At 48.0% G+C, this 18,920-nt stretch overlaps 1 protein-coding gene, 1 long non-coding RNA gene and 1 other non-coding gene across 4 annotated transcripts; 2 read left to right on the top strand and 1 right to left on the bottom strand.

Annotated features, from left to right (window-relative positions):
• The first annotated feature begins 2,213 nt into the window (after nt 1–2,213).
• Nucleotides 2,214–2,286, top strand: TRNAR-CCG (transfer RNA arginine (anticodon CCG)). The gene has a single exon. It is a non-coding gene; the product is annotated as a tRNA-Arg (tRNA).
• A 3,601-nt stretch (nt 2,287–5,887) lies between these two features.
• Nucleotides 5,888–14,242, bottom strand: LOC107530760 (uncharacterized). Of its 2 annotated transcripts, XR_001602566.2 has the most exons (3): nt 11,067–14,242; nt 10,635–10,705; nt 5,888–8,483 (listed from the first exon to the last, which is right to left on the bottom strand). It is a non-coding gene; the product is annotated as an uncharacterized LOC107530760 (long non-coding RNA). The 2 variants fall into 2 exon arrangements; XR_001602565.2 differs by lacking the exon at nt 5,888–8,483 and having other exon boundaries at nt 10,508–10,705.
• Nucleotides 12,395–17,039, top strand: C17H17orf58 (chromosome 17 C17orf58 homolog). The gene is made up of 4 exons (XM_087826315.1): nt 12,395–12,470; nt 14,480–14,995; nt 15,234–15,425; nt 16,112–17,039. The coding sequence occupies exons 1-4, from the start codon at nt 12,395–12,397 to the stop codon at nt 16,300–16,302; spliced, it is 975 nt and encodes a 324-aa protein (XP_087682441.1). The 3' UTR covers nt 16,303–17,039.
• The last annotated feature ends 1,881 nt before the right edge of the window (nt 17,040–18,920 follow it).

Consider the following 18,920-nt stretch of genomic DNA (forward strand, 5'->3'; position numbering starts at 1 on the left):
AGTCAAATCAGGTTTTCTTTTGCTTGAAAATATTGAGTACTATATGCCCAGAAGTGTTCTAAGTGTTTTACATATATTAATACATTTAATCTTCACAAGTTTGCGAGGTAGTATTATTATCTGTTCCATTTCGCAGAAGAGATTGAATCACGAGTTGTTAACAAACACTGGCTGTTTGGTTTCAGGACCCATACATGCTCTCAACCACTATTCTGTACTTGCATCTGAAAACAAGCTGAAACAGAAATATGATGTCAAAAGTGAGTTACCTTTGAAAGATACAAGATTGCCCTGAGGAACCACCCACCCTCCACTCTTAGCTATTGTAGTTCCCCGATTCAGGAGAGGGCCTCTGGCCTAGGCCATCAGTACATTCCAACCCCCAGTCACATGGATTGGTTTGGTCAGATGTAACGCAGAGCAAAAGACTATTTACTGAGGACATTTTTTTTTTTTAAATCCTCATGGGAGGATATTTCTTCCATTGCTTTTCTGAGAAAGTGTAAGTAAGGGAGAGTGGGAGACACAGATGAGAGACACATCAATTGGTTGCTTCCTGAAGCCGGAAACCGAAAGAGGTATGTGCCCTTGGCCTAGAGTTGAACCCGTGACCCTTGCAGCCTGTGGGTTGACACTCTAACCACTAAGCCCAGCTGGCCAGGGGTCCTAAGGTCTTTGTGAGATAACCTTTTCTTACACAGGTCTAAGTATGAATAATCTGTTTGTCAGTCATTCTTTGAAGTAAAAATTGTGTTCCAGTGAAAAAGCAGCTAGTTTAGCCTGCAACTCAAACATCACACAAATGTTTTCCTCCAGAGACCAACACTGTATTTTGGTAGGCAGAAGTGATTTAGGCATACTTTCCATTTGTCACACAAAATATTAAAAAGATGTGTAGTCAAGGGTGGAGATTTAATACAATTAATAATAATTCTTACAGCATTATCAAGGACATTCTTAAGTGAAGCTGACTTAAGTGAAGCTTACTACCCCCCCCCCTTCCAGTGCATGAAGGTGAAAATACCATTTGGTGCCACTGTCCTAATTCACTAAGGCTACAGTTTTACCCACCACCACTTCTGCACCATCGTGCTCGATGATTCATTAATTATTCACTAATAGTGTCTTAGTTTTCATGAAAAGCATTTCCTGGATGACTGGACCCACAGGTAATGAGCGACACATGACACACAGACAAGATTTAAAAGGTACTCTCCAAAATGTTAATAGTGCTTACCTCTGAATGGTAAGATTATAGTCATTTTCAAGGATTTTCGTTTGGCTTATCCGTATTTTATAGTTTTACAGTGACCAGGTATTACGTGTCCAAGAAGAAAATGGAATTGTGTTGTTCTGTAGTTCGGCTGGAATCTGATGTGGGTGTGGAAGGGTGCGAGTACCTCATTTTCCTACACTGTCATCGGGCCCAGGGGCCTCCCCACTTTCCCTTTAAGCCGGAAGGAAAGAGGAGAAGGAGAGAAATAGGTGGAGGTAAGTGGGGTGCGAGGGCGGGTTGAAAGAAAAGCCTTTTTACCCCGGGACCCCCCCCCTACAGTCCACAGCACATAATAGGTCATCAAGTGACAGTACCCTGAATAAGTGCAGGAAAGGAAGAGAAAGAAGGGCCTGTAAGGGATGCGAAGGGTAGGGTGGGGTGCGGTGCGGTGGGGTGCGGTGGGGTGCGGTGCGGTGCGGTGGGGTGCGGTGGGGTGCGGTGCGGGTGCGGTGGGGTGCGGTGGGGGTGGGGTGCGGTGGGGTGCGGTGCGGAGGACCTTACGCCGAGAGAGTGCTTCTTAACGCCAGTGGCAGAGGCCGGTCCAGGGCAGCTTTGTAAAATGCAGAGCCGGGTCCTGCCCAGGTAAACGGAACTAGAAACGCAGGAGCACAGCCAATGGAATTTTGTTTAAAGCTCCCCTAGTGCGCGTAACGTGCGGCCGGGGCAGAGAACCTTCCAAAAACCCAGCAGACGGGCGAGGACCGCCCGCGAGCAGACCCCGCCGCTCGGCCAGCGGGGCGCGGAGAGCCACGCGCAGGCGCACTATGGTCAGCCTGAAGTCCAGGCCCAGGGCTCCGAAGCGCGCAGGCGTGTGCGCTGCCGCCGGCCGGCGGCTTCTGAAACACGCACCGCCCGACGCACGGCCGCAGAGCGCAGGGGGCGGGGCGCGATGATGGCATCGCGTAAGAGGGCGTTGTGGGAGACCTGTTCTTGTGGTGACCCAGTGGCCTAATGGATAAGGCATCAGCCTCCGGAGCTGGGGATTGTGGGTTCGAGTCCCATCTGGGTCGTACCGGGTTCCATTTTTACCGGAGAAGAAGGCAATGAGGGAAGCGGGTATCAATAAAAGGAAATTGTAAAATGTGCTGCTTCTGCGCCCCCGCAGCGAGCGCGGGGACGGCTGTCTTTACAAGCTCGGAAGCGGGTCCCCGCGTTTTAAAAACATTGCAGTTGGGACTCTGTAAGCGAAAGCTAGGAACTGACGCCAAAGGGGAGCATTTCTCTTGCTTAACTTGTGCTTTTAAAAGAAAAAAGCCGACTGGACACGGGCTCCTCTCCTTCGCTCTCTACCTTTCCAAGCTGAGCTTCACCTTGGGCCGCAAAACACACGCGCAAAACTTGCTCCCCACCCTTAGCCCAAGGGGTGTGCGCGGATCTACCCGTGCTGGCTCCAAACATTTGTTTCATTACCGAGAGTTTGTAGAAAAGCAATTGTGCTGTAAGGACACACAAATATAATAAACATAATTTACGGCTTCTGTCTCGGAACTATTATGAACAATAAATTGTAGTTAAAACGTATGGGTTTTGAGGGGGGCGGTGTGCCTGTGTGTCTGTTTTACTTGCAGATTAGCGTAATAAACGACAATCAGAGTTTTTAAGCTTTTCAGACCGGTTCAGTGGACTGGCTTGAAAGTTTAAACTCTTCTTGGAAAACTTGTGCAAGAAGAATATCACTGAGCTAACTCCTACTCTACAAAAACTACTAAACGCTAAATGCAATGTAGTATCCTGGACTTGAGCCTGAATCAGAAAAAGGACATTAGTGGGGAAACGAGTGGAATCAGACACAGTCGAGTTCAGGCATAGAATGTGCCGGTGCTGATGTCTTAGTTCTGACATACATGGTAATGGAAGATGCCAACACCGGGGCAACTGGGTGAAGGGTGGTGCATGGAGCCCTTTGTTCCATCTTTGCAACTTTTATGTGAATCTGCAATTATTACAAAATCAAACGTTTACTAAAACAAAACAAAAAACCAGTAAGCAACCAATAGAGAAATTTAACAAATACCCTCAAGCCCCTTTTAAGATTCGGAATGTCGCGCTGCACGTTCAAACCAGCACACGTTCGCAGATGAAGGCCGGATGACTTCCAGCTCTGTTCCCGGTCTCTCCGAGTTGGTGGCCACATCAGGTCCTTGCATGTAGTAGGTGCTCAAAAACATCTGAACTGAATTGCCTCCTGCCTTCGACAGGTAGGCAGCATCTGAGGACGATGGACGGTGACAATGCGTCCCTGGTCCCTAAAGGCAAAGACTGCTCTCCTAACGGACTGCTCAGCCCCAGGCGGGAATCCCTGCAGCTCCCCGGGCTCCGGCTGGCCTGCCCGGGCCTCTGCAGGCGCGCCTGCCCCTCGCTCCGGGTCCTTTCCTCGGCCTCCTTCAGCCCAGCTCCCTCTCTCTGCTGGGTGTCTGCTGCTCATGCCCCAGGGCTCAGTCGGCTGAAGTCAGCAAACACGTATTGAGCGCCTACTGAATACCCCAGAGTCAGGTCCCCTGATGCAAATTCCACATTTTCCTCTTCCCTCACCACTGTCACCTCCCCCGTTCCTTACCTGTCAGAGGAAGAGCTGTCCCTCCTCCAGTTCCAGGCCAGAACCTGCCCCCTGTCTCCTCAGGAAACTTGTCTGGAGTTTAGTAAACACTCAAAAGCTACAGGCCCATTAGTCCCCCCACCCTCGCCTTTGTCTTTAGGTTCCCCCCCTGCTGGCTCTTTCCTCCGGGCCCCAAACGGTCCACCACTCCCCACCCCTTAAGAGCTCGTCCTGGGCCCGGGCCAGCTCTCTCCACAGAGGCCGCTTCCAGGGCGATCTCCACGTGCCCGTCTCCTGTGCCCCACCTCCACGCTTTCCTCGCTGTCCTGCCACCGGGCGGGCGCACTGCTCCTCCACGGTGACCTCTTAATTAGCAAATTTAAGAAACACCGCCTGGCCCTGGCCAGCCAGCTCAGCTGGTTAGAGAGCAGCCCTGAAAACGCTGAGGGTGTGGGTTCCATCCCTGGGCAGGGCCATGCGAGAATCAGTCAGCGAACCTATAAGTAAGCGGAACAACAAACTGATGTTTCTCTCTTTCCCTAAAATCAGTAAAAAAGAAAAGGAATCCCTTTCAGTTCTCATCTTGCTTGGCCCCACCCTGAAGTTTGAAATTCTCAACAAGTCCTTTCTTCTAGAAACACACCCTTGCTGGTCCCCTCTTGTCAACAATGGAAACAAACCTGCCCAACCTAAGCCGAGCAAATGACACCTGTGTTCTGGCAGCAAAACTGTTGCAAAACAAAACAAAAACTAGGCTGTGAATTTTTAAGGATTCACAGACTCTCATTACATTTCAGTCTATAGTCTGTACTTGACCTTATTAATAAACAAAGGTGTCAAGTCTTGGAATACAGTTAACAACTTTTAAATAATGATAGCTGTATTACATTTATTATACGTAGGCTAAGAAGAAAGATAAAATTACTAATATACATTTTATAACATTTTTGAACTTTGGTTTAAAATCAACTAGAATTTTTTTTAATCCTTACCTGAGGACATATTTATATTGATTTTTTAGAGGCACAGGAAGGGAAAGAGGGGGGAAAAAATCAACCAGTTTCCTCCCTGGCACACTCCAACTCAGGGTTGAACCCACAACCTCTAGGTATGTGTCCTGTCAGGGAGTCAAACCCATAACCTTAAGGTATACAGGGTGGTGCTCCAACCAACTGAGCTACATGGCCAAGCCTCAGCTTGAATTTTTAAAATGCTGTCCTATATCAAATTTTGGTTAAAAAATGATTATCGATGTGTAATATACTCGCAGAAAAGTCACATATCATGTGTGCAGTTCAATTATGTTCACAAACCGAACACACTTATATAGTCAGCGCCCAGATCAAGAAATGAGACATTAACCACTGCAGAAGCCCCCCCCTTGAGTTCCCTCCATCACTACCTCCTCCCAGGGTGACCAGTAGCCTATTTCTAACAGCATTGTTTAATTTTGCCTGTTGGATCACTTTAGAATTTTAATTTTAAAATCTCAGATGCATACAAATATTTATTAGTATTGTATTAGTTCAAATTTTCAAAACTCAAGAAGTTCAGAGACTACACCAGGACTAATATTCAAATGCAATCCGATTAATACTAACATTCAGGATTATCACAGTTTACAATTTACCAGGTTGCAGTATTAAACATACTGTGGCGTTGCCATTTTCTCTACTCCTCTCGGAAATCCCACAAAAGCAACAAGGGGGGGTGGATGAGCAGCAGAAACACGACCACCACCCTCAGTGACACTGGGAGACACCAGAAACCCCTCCGGGAGAGGGGACAGCCACCAACAGCAGGGAGGCACCCGCGCAGGGAGACGCTGGGGCCGCGCGTCTTAGGCCCGGCCGGCAGGGGGCGCCTCTCCGGGGGAAGGTCGCGCTCAGAGGCAGAACAATCGTCCCTTGTTTGCAGCGAGACTGCGCGCGGACAGCGCCTCCGCCCGGGGACAGCCTGCCTGGCACAGAGCGCTGGCTATAGCTGTGTAACCCCGGGCAAGTTAGTTAACCTTTCTGTGCCTCAGCTACTCATCTGTAAAACTAGGATAATAAAAGTATAAACTCATATTTTGATGTAAAGATTTAATGCTTGGAACAGCACTCAATAGGTGACAGCTATTATTATAATCATTATTGTTGACAACAGACGTTCGTTTTTTATTTTATTGTAACATTAGATATGGAAGTACCCCAATTTTTCCGATTTTGTTATGCATTAATTTAAAAAAAACATTTCTTGAACTATGAGTACAAGGAAAAGCATAGAGATAAAAATGACTGGAGAGAAAATACACCCTCTAGGGGATGCAATCAGGCGATCAATGTTAAGAATACCACAATATAATAAAGATAGGTGTCTGCTCCCTAAGGGAAGGGGTGGGGGTGCCGATTACCAGAGCTCACTGCACTGGAAGCCAGTCAGGCCGAGCCACTTGAAACTGGAGCCCTGAGGGGGCCTACTAGTGAGGCGCACCAGTAAGACCAGGACAATGACTATGATGCTGTCCAACAAAGCTTGGAAAGTTCTCATCGATGCAATAAAAAGTTAAATAAATATTTGAGAGGAAGAAGCAAAATATCATTATTTACAGAGTATATATTTTTTTTTACTGGGAAAACCCAAGGGAATCCATTGCAAATAGTTTGGACTATTTTTGGAGAGGCACTAACTGGGACGTGAACAGTAACCATGGATATGCGCACAAATCCGCAGCTTTCCTATATACCTAGAAAGTCCAGTTAGAAACGATAGAGGAAAAAAGATCCTTCCAAATTACAGTAAACATATAAAATACCCAGGAAACAAATGTAACGAGAAAAGTGCAGAGCTTAGATGAGAAAATGATAATATTCTGACAGAGGGAAAAGGCCACACGAAGAACTGTAGTTGCTCTATTCTCACGGACAGAAGGAGAGCACAGAAAAGCTGCCAAGTCCTTTACAATGTAATCTGTACAGTTAATGCAAATTCAATCAAACCAACAGGATTTTTAAATTTAGCAGAATAATCCTAAAGTTCACTGGGAAAAACACACACACTATCATACCCAAAACCATTTTTTAAAAGAAAGACATGTTCTAACACCACGACAATGATAACCACGGCCCAATAACCTGCGGCCACCGGGGCGCGAGAATGAACAGAGGTACTCGCAGGGCAGGGCTGGGCCTAGGAACAGGCCCACGTTTACTGTAAGGGGACAGTCTCCCTGTCAGCAGGGCCACCCTTTCCATCTCACGGCACACACAGACTAATTTCTACAATTCTGCGGCACACCAAAAAATACATTTTTTGCCCATCTGACCAAAAAAAAAAAAGTATAATTTTGCTTCATTCACACCGGCCGGCTATTGCTGTCGGCTGGTGTCATTTTTCATTTGACAGTCTAGGGGAAAGGGGTCAGTGCCTGTAACTAGACAGTCAGGTGTTGCATGTTTTAAACATTTTTGTGGCTCGCTGGTTGAAAAACCACTGCCCTGTGTTAAAGGTGACATCTCGACGTTGGGAAAGGATGAATTTATTTGCCAATTGGATTAGACAACTTCCTAGTTATTTGAGAAAAAAATAAAATTAGATTCTTACCTCATACTACATACCAAAATAAATTCCAGATGGAATCGTGATTTTACTACAAGCGCTAGAAAAATATAGGCTAATACATATATAATTTTGAGTTGGAGAAAGGCTTTCGAGGCATGACAAAGGACGCTAGGGACATTGTTAACCAAGAGATTGATGGATTTTACTGTGCAAAATTTAAGTTCTATGGCCAAAAAATCCCTAAGACGTTAAAAATCAAACGTAATTCTGTGAGGAAATGTTTGCAATGTATACCGGGTTCAGCAAAAGTAGGTTTGCAGTTGTGAGTGCTTGAAACATAGAGTTTATTCTTGCATTATTATTTATTAATTATTGTATTATTTTCCATATGAACAGCTGTTACCCTCCTTTTGCCCGCTGTATAATAGACAAAGAGTTTAAATTCTTAGGCTATAAATAGCTCTTAAACTCAGAAAGGGAAATATGAACATCCCAATAAACAGGCAAGGAATACGAACAGGAAATTAACAAAAGAAATCCAAATGGCCAATAAATCTATAAAAAAGCGTACAATATCACCAGCAATAAAATAAAAAGTGAATTAAAGAGGAGCCTTTTTTTAAAAAAAAAACACACTCTTCAGGGTGAAAGAGGTGACGGGACTGAGAAGTACAGACTGGCAGTTGCGAAACAGTCCCGGGGACGCGAGGCACAGCACAGGGGACACAGTCAATGACACTGTAGTAAGCGTGGTGCCAGGCGGGGGCTGGACCCTCCCGGGAGCCGCTGCGGAACCTGCACAGACGTGTGACCCCTGGGCCCTACACCTGACACCGATACAACGGGGTACTGAGCGTCAGCTGTCACTGGAAGAATATTTTCTGAAGACTTTTACACGGAAATCGTAAAAAGCTCTTCAGAACAAGGATATGAAATATGGGTGGTTCCCGTCCCGATGGAGAAAGGCGTTAGCGCGGGTGACAGCACCCGCGGCTCAGTGTGACCCTATGAGGCTGCCGGGGGACACCGCGGGCCGCAGCCAAGACACCGCATTATCACATCCTTTGACTCAGCAGTTCGATGTTTAGGAATTCAGTCGATCAAAATGATCACGCAATCCTATACTTACTGAAACGGAAAGATGTTGACAAATCATTAACATGTAAAAAACCACGTCATAAAATATGTATACACCATGATCCCAGAAGGAAATTATGTAACCTATTTTCATGTACATATATGCATAGAGAAAAGTCTGCAAACGGATACACCAACATATTTATAGCAGTTATTTCTACACAATAGAATCACATTTAATTTTTTATTTTTTCTTACCTGTGATGTCTAATTCTGGAATGAATATGTATGACTTGTATAAATTTAAGCTTTTATAAAGGGATGAAAGATGTCATTTTAAAAACCCCGACAGATTTGACTATATAAACTAACAACATTTCTTATTTAAGATATCAAAAATTAATAGGTCAAACTCGAGGCGACTTTAGCAGCGGAGTCCCCGCCCGCGCTCTTTCCAGCCATGAGCTGCTCCCGGAGGAACCATTAGCCAGACCTTCCCTCCCTCGGTTCTGCCCCTTAGCGAACCTTATGCAAAGGAAACTGTACCGTATACATCGTTCTCTGTCCGGCTTCTTTCATGGACATCACCTTTACCACATTCATCTATAGTTTGCTTTTGTAAGTGTAGCTCATATTCTCCCTGCTGTATCAGCAATGAATATGGCTCATGATTTTGCTCCCAGGAGACATGTGACAATATCTAGAGACAGTGTAGGTTGTCACAACTGGAGGCAGGCTGCTACTGGCACACGGTGGATAAGGCCAGGGATCCCGGTCAAGGTGCCCAAAGCCCAGCAAAGAATTAATTACCTGCCCCCCCCCCCCCCCCCCGTCGATGGTGCCTGCTCTGTGGTATTCCACCAGGCGACGCGACAGCCTGCCATTCCCCTGTCGGTGGGGACACAGACAGTCTTCCAATGGCAAAACCTGCAAACAGCCTACAACGTTCCCAAATTATGGTTTGTCTACATGAGAACGTGTCACGCCGTTATGAGATTTCACATTTACAGAGAGTCTGCAATAAAATTTTAACTAAATAAAAGCTGGCTACAAGTCTGGGGGTTCTCACGATCCCCTTCGGGTTTGATGGGTCCCTGCAACGACTCACAGAGCTCGGGAAGGTGCTACACTTACAATCGCAGCTTTATCATAAAGGACGCAGATCAGGATCTGCCCAGTGAAGAGACGCAGAGGCTGAGATCTGGGAGGCGTGCTGGTTAAATCACCGGCCACCCGAGTGAACCCCATCTCCGGCCTCTCTCCGCTCCCCGGAGGGCCCGCTGGCTCAACGTCTCGACCGTCTAATTGCGTGGTTGGTCTTTCTGGTCCCAGCTCCCATCCTAAAGCCCTCAAAGGGGTCTCTCTAAGTGGCCTCATTAGCAAACCTCAGGTGAGATCCAGGAAGCTCGTGAACAACAAAGACACTTTTATCACTTGGGAAATCCCGAGGGCTTTAGGGGCTCCTTGCGGGAACCTGGCGCAAATCCTTTCTTATGTGACACATAGTAGATGCTCAATATTTGCTAAGCAGAAAGATACACTCAAAACACCAGAAATTGGCAGGAAAGAGAAAGACTCTTAGTTTCTGCCACCTGACACAGACACACAGACATACAGACACACACACAGACACACAGACACACACATACCTGTTATGGAGACGGACACATTAGGCTCTGAGAAACCAGTATCATTAAACATTCCAAACATATGACGAATTCCTGGTGCTCTGGTTTATATTATCAAGCATCATGATGATAATCTGGCTTCCCATGTGACTTGTTTATAGGGAGAGAATGCTCTGAACTCTTTGTACCTCCCATTATTCATGGGGTTTGGAACCTGCAAACCAGATGCTGCCCAGCTCTGGACCCCAAAAGTTCTTCCAGGCTGGTGCCACCCCGGGGGCCACTAGGAGTCAGTGGGAGTCACCCAGCTGGTCTCTGCCTCTACATTTCAGGGTGTGGGCTTTGGGGCATTCACAACATTCCTGCAACAGAAGAGTTTCGGGAACACCCCAAATTGGAGCTGGGTGACTTGAATATAATCTCCAGCAGGTATGTATGAGATGTGGCTGTAATCGAGAAAGCTTAAGCCTAATTCATTTTATTCCACTTGACTTAAAGAAAGAGCACGTGAAAGAAAGGGATCTGAGGACATAGGCAAACTGGGCCCCAAAAGCACGAATTTCACAGTGTTTACCTGGTCCTGGTCAGAGGCTGGAGACACTCAAGCCTTGCAGTGACTGGAGAGATTCAGTCTTCTTCCAAAGCCTGAATGGGAACGAGTAGCCTGCCTTCAGCTGCAGTTCAACTTAGGGCTCAATACACAACTTTCTGATTAATAATTAGACCTCTGAATCATCTTTACTGTAGCCTCTCCAGTGCATGTTAATAAAAACATTCTGGTTTATACATCTGTTTTTTATGAGTTTGGTTAACATGAGTCAATCCCATGAATCTGATCCACTGACATACTGTAGAGTTTCAAGCTGAAGAAGGTTGAGAACCAGACTACAGAACATAGTGACCGCTCCCCCCTGCCCTCCAACATATTGTCAGCCTGTGACTAGACAGACAGCTCCTCTCTAGAGGAACATATTTACCTCCCAGTAACCCTCAAACCACAACACACCTAAATCAGGAGACTTCCTACAGGAGCCCCGAGCCACGTTCTCTTTGGATGCGCCCAGTGGCAGGAGCTGAAAGCAGTCAGCGTTCTCGGAGACCTTGGTTGGTACAGTCTTCTTTCTTAAATTGAGGTTAAACCTGTCACTTCATAACTTCAACCTACGGGTTCTTTCACAAAGCACAACAAATGTTTTTGTGTGTCCAGGCTGCCAACCCTCGGTTCCTCCAAAGGAACTTGAACCTGATGGAGTCCAGCCTTCTCGCTGGCCCCTTGTCTTAGCTTTCCAGCGTCTTCCTGGAGGACGTGACCCCCACAATCTGGTCCGTCTGCCAGCACTACGATTCCTGAGGCCTTAGATATTAGTGCAACAGAAGTGTGTTCTTTCTTTTAGCAGCTGCATCTCACTGTCAGCCCAGACGCTTCAGGGAAAACACCTTCATGGCAACGCATTTTCCTTCCCCTGGGTTTGAAGCTGTGGAAATGAGACGCTCGCCGGGAAGGCTGAGGGTTTGCTAGGCTGAGCTTGTTTCTGCCCTTGGCCAACGCTGTTTCGGTCCGACCTGAGGGAGAGGCTCCTGGGCTCAGGACCCGCACACAGAGCCCTTTCAAAGATGCAGACCTAAGCAGTGAATGAGTTTTTCTTGGAAGGAAGAGAAACAGGAGATGAGCCATCACTAGAGATCCAGGAAGGTGCTTTGTTCACCTTGTCCCCTAGCACCTGGGGGTAAAAGGTTTGGTGAATCCTTCCAACTTGATGCTGATGGGGGAGGGGGTGGGGAGCTATTTTGCTGCTGACTTTTTTCTCCTGGTTCTAGAATATAAAAATCATATACATAGTAAAATCGTTTGACCAAACCTAGGATGTGGAGACTTGTTTCTCTTGGAATCCCTGGCACATTCTGGGATGAGCTGTCACCTGAGCCCTCCCTTCCACAAGCCCGAGCCCTCTTAAGCACCAATCTGCTCATCTGCTGCCGACTTAATCTAGAAGAAACTTCCTACCACCCACTCTCCCCCCCCCTTGCTCCCCCCAGCCCAGCCCGCAAACCCTCAGGGGTTCAAGTTTAGGACTGGATGCTCTCACTGCGCAGAGGCCGCAGGGCGCACATTCGCGGGGACACCTTTGGGAGGCCGCGCTGCGCCCCCGAGGAAGTGGGAGAAACCCCTGCGGCTCCGAGCTGTTCGATGGTCTGTCCAGCGAGTGATTCCGTTTCCCCGAAGGCTGCCTCTCATTAGCATGAAGGGGGTGGGGGTGTGGAGAAGGGGTGGGGGGAGAGAAACTGCAAAAAGCCCTGGCTCAGATTTAGAGCCTGGGAACCGTGTCTACAAAAATGACAGCTAGAGCTTTCTGGCTCCTCTGTTTGATCCTTGGATCGTCTCCCGCAGCCCCGGTGGCGGAGGGGAAAGGTAAGAGCGATGAAATGCTGAGCCTTGGGAGAGGGGCTGGGGTCCGGGGGGGAGCTGGGGACAGGGAGTGATGAAGGGCGGGAGGAGAAAAGGGGTCCGAGTTTGCAGGAGAGGAGACTCCGGGTCCGTGTTCGCAGGGAGCAAACTGTGTCCCCAAGACTTCATGTGTCTTGGCAGCCTTTTCGGAAAGAAGCCAGGTCAGCTACTGAAATGATCTCGAGCGAGCCGGGCAGGCTGGAGAAAACTTTGCATGTTAAGTAGTTGCTCCATCACGGAGCAGGGAAAGTGTCAGAAGCGGTGACGGCGCGCCTTTTGGGAACCTCGCCGGCGGGGCTCACAGGACACCGCGGTGGCAGGCGCCCCTAAGAGCCCTGGGTGCGCCCCTGGGGCCGAGGGAGAAGGGAGCAGAAATCCGACCTTCCTCCCCTCTCCCTAGAGCCCCAAGGAATGGCCCTGCCACACCTGAGTCTTTAAGACACACGGTTTCATGCATGAGATGAAAATAGGTTGCGGAGGGAAGACAGAAAAGAAGGGATTTTCTGTGGCGAGGTGTTTTGTTTTGCTTTTTGGGGGATTTTTTTTTTTTTTTTTCGATCCACTATCTCTGGGAAAATAGCTTCCGTACCTCACTGGGCAATTTACTTTGGATTATTTTTCCACATGGAAATTGAATGACTTCAGTGGCATTTAACCCAAATATCAGACAGTCTTTCCCATGACAACAGATGGTGATATCAATGGGGAAGCAGTTGGGAGGTCAACAGTTGACAGTCAGGAATTGGATATCCACCAGAACTTTACTCAGCTGTGTGTGGGACAACGTTGACCATGATGAGTCAGAATGAACCTCTTTGCAAAAACATTAACTATAACCAGCTATTATTGCTGGGTAAAAGCAGATTTTAAAGAGATGATCAATTTGGCAAGATAAATCACTTTAAATGAAGTGTTGCAAGAGCTGCAAATGGGCAGACCACGCTCTTCCAAGCAAGAGGAGAGGAATCCCGAAAACCAGCCTTTAAAACAACAGAAAGGGAAAAACAAAGACAGGTCCCTGTGCCTGTTTGGAGGGCACTGGGACCCAGGCAAACCCGGAGCTGACACTGTGTAATTGGGCATGGAAAGTTGCCCAGCTTCCAAATTCGCTGAAGTTTGCTCACCAACCTGTCTGGAGCCCTGGGGAAAATCATTAATAATTTTTAAAAATGTGTTTGCATGCCATACCATTTAGAAATTGTGTTTTTTCCTCCATCAAAAGAGGGGAAATTGTAAGCGATGTGTGTGCTTTTATACTTAACCAGGGGCCTCCGCCTCCCAGCCAGGCTTTAAAAACCTTTCTTCGCTGTGGTTTACCCCTAAGTGGTGTCCAAGAAGCCAGATAAAAATCCACTCACGAATGCTCGATGCTGCAGAGATCAAGAGGACAGTGTAAACACGGATGGGAAAACCAAATAGTTCTGTTGTCAGGGGCGCTTCAACAATTAGGAGAACCTGTAATATGAGACCTCTTCCCCTGGGCTTTGCTCTCGGTCCTTTCTCAGCAAACTGTACACAGCAGAAAGGCGGATGTTTATATATATATTAGAGAGGGGGCAGAAAGAGTTTGTGCTTCCACCAGACTTGCCAATTACGTTTAGTCCTAGAACAAACAAGGCGTTGTCATTTAAAAAGCTATCGATTGGAAATGTTCCTTGAAAAAAATGAAACGTTCCCACGTGGCGAGCAGGTTATGCTTAGTTGGCCGCATTCTTCGAGGGCAAGACCCTCCGCTCCGTCTTCCCTGGGGGCCTCGGAAACGACCAGAGGCCGAGGCTTCCCTCCCGCTGCGTTCTCCGGCCGTCGCTCGCAGCTCTCCCCGCGCAGGTGCCCGCTAGGGCCGCAGTCCCCTCCGCTCCCCTCCGCTCCCCTCCCCCGGCCGTCTTCTCCCCCCTCGCGGCCTCCCCTCCCCTGCCCGCCTGCCTCCCTCTCAGCCTCCCAGCCTCCCGGCCTCTCCTCTTTTCTCCCTCCAGCCTCGCCGCCCCCGGACAGGAACCCCGACCCCGGCGGCGGCCCGAGCGCCGAGGAGACGCCGGGGCCCGGGGCGCAGCCGGTCCCCGAGGCCGCTGCTCCCGCCTGGTCCGACCCGCGGCGCAGGAAGCCCCCGCCGCCCGCAGAGAACCGGCCCGGCTTCCGGGAGGCCACGCGCGCGCCCGCCGGCCCGCCGAGCCCGCGCCTCCCGCAGGCCGAGAACCGCGCGTCGCTGCGCCGCGTGCCCGCGCTGGAGGACACCTCGCGGCGCGCGCGCGCCCGGGCCCTGCGCTTCCCAGCCGCGCGCCCGCCTGCGCGCGCCGCCGACGCCCCCGCCTCCGCCGGCCCCGCTCACCCCAACCGGCCGCGCGCCGCCGCGCCGCCCCCGGGACCCGCGCCGCCGCCGCCGCTGCTCCTCGGGCCGCCGCTGGGGAACGCGGGGCCGGGCGCCGAGTCCTGCGCGCGCGCCTGCAGGGCGGCCCCGGACGAGCGCGAGGCCTACTGCGAGAGCGAATTCGGTGAGCCCCGCCCCGCAGCTCCTCCCGGCCCGGGCGGCGGAGCCCCGGCCGCCCCGCGAGCCCCTCCGAGCCGAGCGCGCTCCAGGCGCGCGCGGGCGCCCCGAGCCAAACCCTAGGAAACCCCACCGCCTCGGTCCTGCAGGCCCCAGGCCCGTGAGGCTCTGTCGGGATTTGTCGCATTGGGGAGAGCAAGGGAAGCGAACGCTGTGCATTTGTCCAAACTCTTTTTTGGAAGCAGCGGTGAACGGCATCGTGCACGACGTGGACGCGCTGGGCCCAGGGATCCGGCTGGTGACGCTGCTGGTGGACCGGGACGGGCTGTACAAGATGAACCGCCTGTACGTCACTCCGGACGGCTTTTTCTTCCGAGTGCACATCCTGGCCCTGGACTCCTCCAGTTGCAATAAGACATGTCCAGAATTTAAACCTGGTATTGAAACTGGTCTCACTGACCACTTTTATATGTACTTTATGCCACCGTTTGTAACTTGGGCGCCACAGCTGGGTCTCTCTTGGTCACTCCAGCACCTCTGGTGGGGAGGGGTAGTCAAGATGAATGGAATTTAGACGGCAGGTACTATTTTGGCCGCTGATTTGAGCCCCAACAATTCCCCGTCCTCCACGCCTCCCGTAAAAGGTGGGAACAGCCCGGATTGGCACAAAGCAGGCACTCAGTGAACACGCGTTGACAAATTGCGCGATGTAGCACCGTAGCCAGACGCGACGCATAAGGGTACCTGTTTAAACTGAATTTAGAAAAGTGGATTTTGGGGGTTGGGATGCGGATATCCTCTCCCACATCTTTCTAGAGATGTGCTAGTCCGGAAAATCCTGCTGATACATTGAGATTAGGACCCTTGCTCTCTAATGTTGACTGTTTACTGGCAGATTATCTGGTTATCTTCTAAAGGTCACTACTAGTCTGTTTCCACCTGTTGTCTGAGGAGGGTCTTATGTCTGAGATGCAAGATAATACTCAAGCTTAGTCGTTCCTCAAAGATCTTACATTTTCTTGTTTCATGGCTTTGAAAAGACACTATGAATTTATATATGTGTGTGTGTGTGTGTGTGTGTGTATATATATATATATATATATATAATTTTTTCCCCCCCCAGGCAGCAGGTATATTGTGATGGGCCACATCTACCATAAGAGACGGCAGCTCCCTACAGCTCTGCTCCAGGTCCTAAGAGGGCGCCTCCGACCAGGAGATGGACTGCTCTGGAGCAGCAGCAGCTACGTGAAAAGGTTTAACCGAAAAAGGGATGTGCAAGTTCAAGGTGCAATTCACACCCAATGCATTTGAACTTACCATCCTGGCATTTCTGGATCATGAGAGACTTGGGATTGATCAAGACAGGAAAGGTCTACCTTCGTGTAACGGGACCTTCCTTTAGAACAGGGCACAGGGCTCCTTTATATGAACTAGTTGCGTAGTTCCAACTCTAATCATGAAGTTGTCAGCGTACTTACAGAATGCTTCCGAGCTCGGCGGCAAAGCTATTCTAGTGCGAGCTATGCACACAGCTGCTGACCTGTCCCGTCAACAGATCACTGCTTCATGCTGTTTATTTTTTATTATTTTAATTTCAATACATTCTCAGAAATAGTTCACACAAAAAACATTTCCTGGATTTTATATACAACTTTGAATAGCTTGTATCACGTATCAAACCAAATTTTATACCTAAGCCATCACATTTTAAGTTTTGTACAGAACAGTAAGTGCACTAGTCAAAGACATGTATGATGTCATATAGATCCAACAGATGGGTCAGAGCCCAAAACAAGTTATAAAGTTTTACACTTCAAAGAAGACTAAAGGGCTTAATTCAAGCAAAATATTATTCAAACAAGTGTTTTTGATGTACCAAAGTGTAAGATAGTTTATTTTCCTGCCTCTCTGTTCCTAAAAATGTTTTGTGCTGAACTGACTGCTGTCCCAGTGCTAAACATATTCAGGGTGTATCTGATGTCATTTTTCTATTAAGATCAAGTATGATGTTTGTGCTGTAAAGCAGTAAATCTTGCCTTGAAATCGGATCTTGGATGCACCTGGTTTTTTCAGCCTCATTGAGCCCCAAAGGTTTGGGAGAAAGCCTTTTCCAAACTTACTCCACAAATCCTGGCACCAATCAGTATTCAATGACAGCTTGCAAGCACGTGTATTTTAAACGTTTTCTAGTGGTTAAAAAAGGTTTAATCACTAGCTGAATTTAATATGATTTTATACTGGAGTCCAAAAGATATTAACAACTTTTTTTTCAGAAGACCAAGGTGTACTTCAGTTCATTTGAAACACTGAATAGTCACGGATAACCCGAGACTGAGGATTACTGCCTACAGGGAGAGGTGCAGAGGGAAAACCGCCTCCTAGGTCTTAAAGGAGGTGCAGTCAGTGAGCTCCAGTTCTTTAGTCTGAGTGGCGCACAGTCCTTAGTGGCTCGACAGCACTGCAGGCCACCAGGACAGGACACCAGACACTTCATGAGGGAAGCATGTAGCAATAGCCTAAGATATAACATCTGGGTGTGATGGAGATGCAGTTATCTTATTTGTCCCAGACATGGGTAAAGAGGTAAAAGTTGAGAGGTTTTCTTATTCTGTGGTTAAAGCACTACTGAAAAAAGTTTTAGAGAATTTTCCTAAAAATGAGCCTTGCACAAACATAATAATCATACTAGAATTGCTTCTTGGGAATCAACTACATTAGTACCTTAACTCTTGGCTTATAGAATAAAAATGAACTCAGACGTAACCAGCAGCAGTCACAAAAGCCAAAGCCAAGTTTTTAAATGTCATGAGGCTAAGCAGTGATCTTGAGTAACATGGTGGGGGGGGGAAATGACCAAATAGGTAGTTATTGGTTGGATGGTCAGACGTTAGAGCATAAAGGGTCATAATTATGCTCTGGTTTAAAAGAGGGGGAAAATACCACTTTTACAGAGCCTGAAGGTTCAGGTTTGATTAGACTGAGAGGTTTTGGAAACAAAATATCCCAGAACTGTGATCTGCTTGATGCTAGAAGGCCACAGTTTGTACACCCCCGCAAACACAAGCAGGCCAGCTTTTAGAAACTTCCTCTTAAAGTTAAGGCAGGTTAGCAATGAAAGTCAAGTGAGGCTCAAATGAGTTGCACAGTGGTGGGTATGGGGATGGGCACAAGAGACAGTGAAGACGGAACTCCAGGTCAGCAAAAAAGGTGAAAAAAACTCTCCTGTTCAATATCGTCAGTACTTTGGATACAATCTTTAATTTTATGGAAAATCTTAATTAGCAAACTCATTGTCATTCCCAATCCTTTCGTTCTATTGATAGATTTTTCTCAGCACATGGATTTGTGCTCCCAAGACTAAAGGACTCTGTGCACACGTAATAGTCCCTCAACAATAAAATACTCCAGTGCCTCAAGAGCAACTCATTCACATCCCTCCTTCGAATTAAGCTGCTAGAATTCAAGGGAAAAAGGTACTTGGTTTTCTTTTGGTAGGACAAGGTCTATAAAACACATGTTTTTTGGTACTAGCTTTTCACTACCTTTTAAAGACATCTCTTAGCAGTGTTTGTATTTCTCTTAAAACACCTTTAAGGTTTATCAAACATGTATATGCAAACACCTAAAAACTGACCCACTTACATCTATATATAATGCACAACTTCTATTTCAGGAACAGGACTTTATCATTTAAAAACCACAGATTATTTCTTCAGTTGGATTTGGAGGGTCCCAGTTGGATCAGGTGGGATGTGATCTGAGAAATGCCTTTTTGGGCATCTTACTCTAAGTATGCAGAAGGATCTCAGAGTATTTCAAACTACTACAAATATGCCCGGGCCAGGTGGCTGTCGGCTGGAACATCATCCATACACCAGAAAAGGTTGCGAGTTTGATCCCTGGTCAGGGCACGCACCTAGGTTTCAGGT

Source organism: Miniopterus natalensis, chromosome 17 (genome assembly GCF_054644295.1).
Source record: "Miniopterus natalensis isolate mMinNat1 chromosome 17, mMinNat1.hap1, whole genome shotgun sequence".
NCBI lineage: Eukaryota > Metazoa > Chordata > Mammalia > Chiroptera > Miniopteridae > Miniopterus > Miniopterus natalensis.